The sequence below is a fragment of the Epinephelus moara genome, chromosome 19, assembly GCF_006386435.1.
Source record: "Epinephelus moara isolate mb chromosome 19, YSFRI_EMoa_1.0, whole genome shotgun sequence".
NCBI classification, from domain to species: domain Eukaryota; kingdom Metazoa; phylum Chordata; class Actinopteri; order Perciformes; family Serranidae; genus Epinephelus; species Epinephelus moara.
The window spans coordinates 22,764,370-22,773,910 of NC_065524.1; the positions used below are offsets into that span (position 1 = coordinate 22,764,370).

At 41.5% G+C, this 9,541-nt stretch overlaps 2 protein-coding genes across 2 annotated transcripts; one reads left to right on the top strand and one right to left on the bottom strand.

Moving 5' to 3' along the window:
* Positions 1 to 811: 811 nt before the first annotated feature.
* Positions 812 to 3,757, bottom strand: trmt2b (tRNA methyltransferase 2 homolog B). Its single transcript, XM_050070776.1, has 2 exons — positions 2,745 to 3,757; positions 812 to 1,550 (listed from the first exon to the last, which is right to left on the bottom strand). Exons 1-2 carry the CDS (start codon positions 3,594 to 3,596, stop codon positions 927 to 929), a joined length of 1,476 nt encoding a protein of 491 aa, XP_049926733.1. The 5' UTR covers positions 3,597 to 3,757; the 3' UTR covers positions 812 to 926.
* A 52-nt stretch (positions 3,758 to 3,809) lies between these two features.
* dnajb12a (DnaJ heat shock protein family (Hsp40) member B12a) lies at positions 3,810 to 9,081 on the top strand. Its single transcript, XM_050070777.1, has 9 exons — positions 3,810 to 3,987; positions 4,325 to 4,502; positions 5,530 to 5,675; positions 5,778 to 5,948; positions 6,731 to 6,810; positions 6,926 to 7,035; positions 7,130 to 7,302; positions 7,550 to 7,692; positions 8,444 to 9,081. Exons 1-8 carry the CDS (start codon positions 3,855 to 3,857, stop codon positions 7,669 to 7,671), a joined length of 1,113 nt encoding a protein of 370 aa, XP_049926734.1. The 5' UTR covers positions 3,810 to 3,854; the 3' UTR covers positions 7,672 to 7,692; positions 8,444 to 9,081.
* The last annotated feature ends 460 nt before the right edge of the window (positions 9,082 to 9,541 follow it).

Genomic DNA, 9,541 nt, shown 5'->3' on the forward strand with positions numbered 1-9,541 from the left:
TTTTTTTCTCATTTTGTCTCTCATAGTTGAAGTGTACCTCTGATGATGAAAATTACAGACCTCTCTCATCTTTCTAAGTAGGAGAACTTGCAAAATCAGTGGCTGACTAAATACTTTTTTGCCCCACTGTATATATATATATTGTCTGTTCCCATCACACAGGTGTCTCATGTTATTTTGAGCTGCAGTGATGGAATCAGTGTAAAACAGCAACACTATCACTGCGGGCTTAAATAAACTTTGTATAAGTTAAATCCTCCTAAAATCATGTGTTAAGTGTTGTTAACAATCTCTGTTTGTTAGATGCTCTGTTTTAAACCAGTGGAAAAAGAGCTCTGAAACAATTAAATAATTCTACTGACCTATATCAATATATGGGCGACTCTTCTTGACCTGAGACTTGGGACTTCTGCTCATGGATACTTCTTTCTTCGTTGATCTAAATGGTCAGAGGTTGAGTGTTGGCATGCTGTGATCTGATACTCTGAAGTTAGCCTGCTCCTTAGCAGTTTAGCTGTTCGGCATAAGTTACCATGGTGATTTATCCCGGTAAAAAGAGAACCAGCTTTGTCGTACTGAAAACTCAGAGTTAACCCTGAAGTTAGCTCGCTAATTCCAAATCCTGCTTCATAGTACAGGCTTCATGTGTGCTCTAGATTGGCTGGAACACAAACCTGCAGCCACATGCCCCTTTTTGGAGCAGTTTGATTATCAAAATAACCATTTGTTGCAACCCCGAAAGCAAGACCTGAAAAGAGGTCTATCAAGCAAATAAGTGAAAACACGTGTGCGTGAACCATGGATGTAAGATTAACTATTTTTATTTAGCATACAGTACATCATTACTAAATACTACATCAGCCTTTTAATTTAAAGTAACATAGGTTGTTAAAGGTTGAAGCCCACCTTTGAACAAAAACCACCTGCTACCTCTCAAAAAGTAGCACCACTTCACAGTGAGGAGTATGTGGGAACATATCCACAGGCACAGCCAGCGTTGGAGAAAAGGCCTCTCCTGTGAGTTTCTTCTGCGAGTCAGGAGCACAACAAAGCTCCCTGAAGTTCCTCATAGCCTCCCCATCCGGTTTACAGGAGACATACACCAGTCTACGGATAGCAGGTTGGTTTCGTAGAGCTTGGACCACTCTGTGGTGCAGGCCAGCTCGAGAAGGGTTTACCACAGCTGCCACAGGGCCTCCACCTGCTGAGCTCAACTGCGACATAAGTCCAGGAAGCACTACCTCCGCCTTCCCTGGAATGAACTCACAGTTCTGCACATTATTGAGAGCTGCGTTGTGTCTTGCATCTTCAACTGCCTGTCCTAAGAGCTCTATCCCAATAATTCTGTCCACTCTGGGAGACGTAATAATGCCAATGGCACCTGTCCCACAGCACACATCCAGCAGAGTGCCACCAACTTTTGTTCTGCCTCCACCTTCCTCAGAGTCTGGCACGCACAGGTCTCTCACTGTGCTGTACAGCACCTCAGCTGCTGCCTGGTTCACCTGGAAGAAGGCATCTGCAGAGATGCGGAATTTAAAGCCCAGCACCTGTGGATGGCAAAACAACAAAGGAACAGCAATTAAAAAAACAAATATAATGTAAACATACATGAATTGTGTGCTACCCACTCTCCTCTGTTTGTTTTTTTAATATCACACCACCAAATTTACATGTAGATGTCATGTTGAAATAGTTGAAAATGATTGTATAATAGTAAATATGTGTTGTGTAAATTTTATGAGTTTGAGTTTGGAGGCTAATAATCTGTACCAGATAGCCTGCATTACAGACGGTACGTAGAGTTTTAGAGACATGGGCATGAACAAGGTGAGAAGGGCCTGGGTCTAATGGAAGATGCTACCGCCTTGCATCATGGGAACTGTAGGAACCAGTGTTTTGGGAACTTGAACCATATATACAACCAAATAAATTGAGGATATCTTGGTCTGTGCTGCATCAGTGTTGACCAATCCTTTTTAAAATTTATCTCTTACAAGTCCCCCAACTTTAAGGAAGTCTAACACTGAATCACTGGATTATTATCGTATAGAGCTGCTATAATTAGTCCATGAATCGCTTAGTCGATATAAAGAAAATCAATCACCAACTATATTGATAATCTATCAATAGTTTCAGTCATTTTTCACACAAAAATATCAAACTTTTGCTGGTTTTAACTTCCTAAATGTGAGAATTTGCTGTTTTTCTTTGTCGTTTAAAATAGTAAGTAGTAAATGATGTATGATGTAGTAAATGTACGGAAGTCTTTGGGTGTGGACTGTCGGTTGGACAAGGAAGCTATTTTAAGATGTCACATTGAGCTCTGGGAAATTTTAATGAGCATTTTCTGACATTTTACAGACTAAATTAACTGATTAATCATGAAAATAATCGTTAGCTGCAGCCTGTTTCTGGTACCATATTTTTACTGCTGATAACTGGCTGATTCTGAGAAGCATTTTCTTCCAATCTCTTTCTCTATGATTAAGTAATTTAATGCAACTACTAAATAAGCAATCGGATATAAAGTATGACCATTTTAAAAACATGTTTAAAAATGTAAAGCAACTTTGTGTCTAGATTTGTAGTAAGGCAAAAGTGTACCAGCAATTATTATCAAACTAGAACTTTCCATTGTCTACTGCGGTTGGACACGAGATTATGAAGTTGCAATGCTGGAATGCTGCAATGTGAATTTCCTTATGGCTTCTCTGTAATTCTCCCCTGATGGTGTATATTACCTCCTCGTACATGTGTGGCTGACCATGCAGGAGCTGGTAGGGCGATTCCTCATGAGTGCATCGAGTCATGGTGCTCTCCTGGAAGAACAGTGAGCCCAGCTGACAGACTGATCCAGGCCCCTGTGTGAAATAATCCACCAGCTCAGCCTTATGGACTGCCACCTCCTCTGGGGTGAGTGCCTGTGGATGAAAGTACACTATAGCCATGGTGTGGCCCTCTGTGTTGGTCCTCACTGTCACCTCTCTCCAGTGACCCCCAGTGTGGAACAGCAGGCAGGGCTCCAGCGGAGAGAGGCGGACGAAATCCTGGTAACATCTGGCTACCAGTTTGTGCTTCTCTGGGACGTTGAGCAGGTGGTCTCCATTGATGCATACAATGTTTCTCTGCTTGCCTGTGCCCACGTAAAACCCAACTGTCTTTGTGTTTCCATCCACTCCTCTATTAACAGAAAATGAAGACTTGTTGCGGTAGCCATCCCTAACAGGTGATGGCAGGATAGACAAGACAGGGAAGCTGGGTTTACTTCTGACAGGTGTTGATTCACCTGAGAGATGCATGGAGAGCTGAGATAGTATCCTTTCCTGATGCTTCTGCTTGAGCTCAAGTTGCTCATCATAACTCAGCCTCCACAGAGGGGTGACCACATCAGCCAGCCTTTCCTCCCAGGACAGATTATCATTCCAGGGAGGTCTCTTATGACTTTTTCTTCTCTGTTTATTTGAAGGTGGTTTCCTCTGGTCAGCTAGAGTAGTGTCATTAGTTGAAAACAACAGACAGTTTTGCCTTAAAGTATGCAGAATATTACGTTTGACGAATATGACTGACCTGCTGCGAGCAGCTGCCAAAGACATTTTGACTTTCAAAGAAGTAGCTATTATAGTTGAAGGTGCTTCAGGTGTCGGCTAGTGTCACGAACACGATTAGCGCAGATACACTTATTAACTTTAACACCCCTGGCTTTAAATAATAGAGTTTAAAAGCGAAAGAAATCAGAAAGTGCTTCCTGGCGGTTGTATTCAACTATGATGACGTGTTATTCACGAGCCAGATATATTCGTTACGTCATCACCGTGCGTCCCAGGGCAAGTAAACATTTCCGTTGTGTCGCGATGGACTCAAACAAGGACGAAGCGGAGCGGTGCATTAAAATAGCCCTCATTGCGATCGACAACAACCAGTCGGACAAAGCCAGGAAGTTTCTAGAGAAGGCACAGCGCTTGTTTCCCACAGACCAGGCCAAGAGTACGTCGAATAAACGTCTGTTTCGGCAGCGATTTTATGTCTAACGGTGGGCCGTTGCTGTGAAGCCAAATTAGCTAACGTTAGCATTACCGTCTTAACGTTACACCAGCTGCTCCTAGCCGACACTGGTATTTGTAGTTTTTTTCAGCCCCCCACCCGCGATTTCTGCAACATACTTGGTTCCGTAATGTCTTAAATTGCTGCTTACGTATTAGCAGTTCGCATGTACAGCATTGACGTCCCTGTTAGCAGCTAATGTGCTACCGTTAGCTTACTATGCTAGTGAGTTATCTGATAATGAGCACCTTTGAATAACATGGATCCACTATCTTTACAGACTTATTGGAGTCGTTAGCCCAGAATGGAAAGCCTCCAGATGAGAATGGCGGTCCTGTGAACGGAGATGGACCCACTATGAGGCATCGCAGCCACGGAGAGGAGCCTAATGTGTCCGCACAGGCGTCCACAGAATCGGCCAAACCATATACAGCAGATCAGCTGGATGCTGTCAGAAAGTCAGTACTCATGTGAATCTGTTCTTTTGATGTAGTAATCCAACATTACTACGCAGTACTACTAAGACACGATACAAAATTAGGACACACCACATGTTTTACTCAGCACTCTGATATCAATCGGTCATGTGACATTTTGGTGACATGCTCAGAAAATGAAATTACAGTCTGTGTGTGATTACCAAGCAGCCAAAAGCACTGCTGGTTTGTGTCACTCAGCTGGAGCTGTCATTTAAATTGATTTTAGTTCTGCCTTCAGGGAGAAAGATAATTTGTAATGCAATCACATGGAAACCACAATACAATGTGATGTTTTAAGAGCTTAATCAGTATGATTTTTACTGAAGGGATTAAAAAACGAGCATTTGTGTGCCATGAGTGATAGGAGAACATTTCAAAGTGGCAAAATTAAGTGCACAAATTGAAGACGGCTTATACAAAATTTATTCAGATTACTCTTATTCTTTATGCTGGCCAACCGTTCACTGTGAGACAACAGCTGGTGGTTATCGAGGAGAATCTGTCTTTAAAAATGCACAGGTTGGATGTAATTATCTTTAGAATTATCGTATCAGTTGCTTTTACAATAACGTGTTTGTTTGTGTGATAGTAAATAAGCAGATACACACAAGAGGGCTGAATTGCTTCTTCTTTTAAAAAAATGTGTTTCGCCCATGGCTTCATCAGGTTTGTTTTCCTTCATCTGATGAAGCCATGGGCGAAATGCATTGTTTGTAACATTTCAGATGACAAAAATAAAAGAAGAAGCAATTCAGCCCTCTTGTGTGCGGTGTACCTGCTTATTTACTATCAACCTGATGTTTCCTGTCATCACCTGCACCAAGTTATGAGGATTGACAGCACTCTGCTAGTGCTTTTGAATGTGTTTGTGACTTTACTATTAGCTTTATGAAGTATTTGATGTCACATTAATATCTTAGGGGATATATCTATATGTTGTGTTTCCATTTCCTCCCTTATAATCTGCTAACTATCTCTGGCGATTGTTTTTTTTCTCCCTCTGCAGGATTAAGAGCTGTAAAGATTATTACCAAATTCTGGGGGTTGAAAAGACAGCCTCTGAGGAAGATCTTAAAAAGGCTTACAGAAAGCTGGCTCTAAAATTTCACCCAGATAAAAATCACGCGCCTGGAGCTACAGAGGCATTTAAAGGTAAATTAAAATTCATCTCTATGGAGGACATGTAAGTGTAAGCATTAAGCGCTCATGAAACTAAGTGTAAATCTGTGGGGGGCTTTTTGGTGTGTCTTCCAGCTATTGGTAATGCCTATGCCGTGCTGAGTAACGCAGAGAAACGAAGGCAGTATGACCAGTATGGAGAGGAGAGATCACACCCAACCAGACACAGACACCATCGCGAGTTTGAAGCAGACATCTCACCCGAGGATCTCTTCAACATGTTCTTCGGTGGAGGCTTCCCATCAAGTAAGTAAAGGCCAGATGAATATAGGCTCAGGCAGGATCTTGTTGTATTTGTTGCAGTGCTGTGGAGGCCCAAGAGTGCTTTGGTTGTCACGTTTGGACTAACATGTTTGAATGCATTAGCAACCCATTTGTGGGCAAGCCCAGCTTCCTAACTGTGGTTTAACACGTTGTATGCCATTGACTCTGCTCAGCCCTTATCAGCAGTCATTGTCTGGTCCCAGTCAGTGAGATAGAGCCGTCTGACTGGCTGATCAGCCTTGTGAATCCTCTTGTTTTTTGACTCCACCTTTGCTTTTAAGAAACAAAAGAGGAAACACAAGCGTTGAGCACAACTTTATAGTCCTATTGTCATTAATATCTTACTGTACAAGCATATGGTGAGACTTCCTTTTATTAGGTTCACAGTTGCATGAATGTGGTTAGTTAGTTGTTTTGTTTGTGATGTTAACTGAAGTAAAAATAAAGGCCCCTTTGACGTTACTTCCTTCCTACATCTATTGCACTGCTGTGTAATGTAATGTTGACACAGTTTGGAGTGAGCAGGCACCACATCAGTCTAACCAAGTAACATTTTGCTTGCTCAACCAACCTATGTTAGAAATGGTACTCTGCCTGTAAACACAGTCCATAAACACTTCCTTCTCTCTGAGTGAACATCTGATAATCAGCTGCTGTAATCGTTTGGGTTGAAAACCTGCACACTCTTGGGCTTTGATTTCACGTGACTTAGAGTCGCAGCACATTATCTTCATTTAATCTTTATTATCTTAAATTCCTTTCAGGTAACGTGCACGTTTACAGAAATGGAAGAATGCATTTTGCACACCATAATAGGCAAGAAAGACGAGAACAGCAGAGAGATGTAAGTCCTGTCTGTAATACTGCAAGTACACTTCAGTTTGATACCAGCTGATGTACTCTGCTCTGTCATGAGTGTACTCACTTTTCAGATGTTGTTGTTTTTCTTCTCTTGACAGGGAGGTCTGGCTCTGTTTGTGCAGCTGATGCCCATCTTAATCCTCATCATCGTTTCAGCTCTCAGCCAGATGATGGTCACCCAGCCTCCCTACAGCCTTAGCTACCGCCCGTAAGTGTTTCACCACTCGGGAGAACTTTCTGAGGTTCTGTGAAAACTTCTCATCTGTCTCACTCTCAGTTGTTATGTCGTCCCTGTGCATCAGGTCAGCTGGACATATTCACAAGAGGCACACGTCAAACCTGAAGGTGCTTTTCTATGTGGGAGACCGTTTCAATGAAGAATTTACCGGGAATAACCTGAAGAATGTTGAGCGAAGCGTAGAGGAAGACTACATCTCCAACCTCAGAAACAACTGTTGGAAGGAGAAGCAGCAGAGTAAGTTCCCCAACAATGATTTTCTCATTTAATCAGTTGATTGTTAGTTAACTAGTACGACTACAGTACAGTACTGCAACTGCACAGTATGCTTGATCAATCATAAGTCTGGTGTGTCCAAGTCCATTGGTGATGTAGAATGACACTTGACAGCAGTTTACAAAAGAATAGCTAAACATGTAATGTTTTTAAAGAGTAACTGATTGAGATCTAGCGCACTGACATACTCTTCATCTTGTACTTTCAGAGGAAGGCTTACTGTATCGTGCTCGTTACTTTGGGGATTCAGAGCTGTACCAAAGGGCACAGAGAATGGGGACTCCCAGCTGTTCCAGACTATCTGAGATTCAGGTCATGATGGATGGCTAGAAACCACTTGTGCACATATGGGTAAGTTATTACAACCATCACAGTGACATTACAGTGTAATTGCTACAGTATACAGCACATGAACTGCAGAGACTCCAGTGTTTTGCATATTTTATTTTGCTATTTAAAGATGACACACACTCTCATAGTTGACAGTTTTTCAGAACATACCAAATGTTTTTGGATTGATTCCCAACTTTCCAGGCTGCTCTTGCTTTCATTTCAATAAAACTACTTGCTGTCAATATGTAATCCATCACAGCGAGCATTTAGTCAGCTGTATTTCGGTCCCTTAACTTATCTACACATGCTAATGCAGTTGCAAGCAGGGATTGACACCTGATATTTAACAGTCAGCAGTGTTGTCTCACATGTCGGCGTTTCCAACAAGCACTTTACTGCACCTGCAAGAAGAGTTTCTTAAACAGCTCATGCTCATTGCTGCAACTGCCATGTGATGACAGAACTTTGAACGATTTAAAAAAAGCCATCAATAAAGGTAACGGATGGGTCACTGTGATGGATTAACTACCACAAGGCAAGGGTCATGCAAGTTGATTTTAATTCTGGAAAAAAAGACAAACCTGTGGCTGCCTGTAAGGTAGGAAGTTAAAACAAAAACATACTGTATGATCTGAAAAATTGTGCAGCTATGTGACATTTGAAATAGTAGTAGCTCATAGCACATGTTTTTGGCAGTCTGTGCTTGTATAGGAATCCAATATGAGTTGTCATGTCAACTATCATTGATTCCTCTTTTTTTTCTTGGCAGGTTCGTCGGTACTTGAATCAGATTAGAAGAAATCGGTCGGAGCCCACTCAAATTGGAGCATATTTCTGCAGCAAACCAAGAGAATCAAAAAATGCCTTACGTGCAGTGGGCAGCAGACCTCATCAGGGAACCTCTCTGCAACTCGGTGTAGATTGACTTCCTGTAGAACTGTGAGAAGCTTTGAGTTGACTGCTGACATTTTCTTACTCCTAGTGTCTTCAGGATGGTGAGAGTCCGCTGGGCGTCACGGTGGAAAGTAAGCGCATAGTTGTCTATTTGAACGGTAAACGAAGCTGCTAAGATTAGCTTTCTCTGTCCCAGTCTTTTTTTGTTTTCCTTAAACATTTTGAGAAACCTCATGGCCTTCTCATAGACAGATGTCTGAGCCACTCACAAGGAAAAGTGTGTAATTTTTATAGTTCTTAACCAATGTAAATATTCATTTTACTTTTAACAGTGCAGGGTTTATTGGAGTTAATATCATTTACTATAATGTTATTTTGTGGATTTGCTTGTAGCCTGTTGGATCATAAGTATTGAAATCATTGCACAAATAAAAGTAAACCATATTTATTAAATTAACATGCTAAAATTGTATAAAAGGTTCTTTGAATTAAATTTGTCCGATGGTTGACTGGTGCTTAGCTTCTCTTTTAAACAAGAGTGAGAGTATGCAGCCATGCTTGCGATTTAGTGGGTCTGTAACTAACATATGCCAACATCAGCATACCAACATGCTCACAATGGCAGTGCTAACATGCTGATGCTAAGCAGGTAGAATGTTAACCATGTTCACTATGTAAGTCCAGCATGTTAGCATGCTAACATTTGCCAATAAGCACTTAACACAAAGTACAGCTGAATGTCATTAGTGCCCTGCAAAGGCCAACTGCAGTAACTACGCTAACACTGAAACTGTCCTCAGTTTTTTGACATTGCAGCCAAATTTGTTCGAGGTAGAAAAGGGGGTAATGCTCTTTTTTAATAGGTGTTCAAAAAGTATTTTTTTTTGGCCTAAAACCCATGGATGATTTGACCTAAAAAAAAAAACCCACACAAAATAGTTACTGCACTCTGCCTTTGTATTGTCTTAAACAG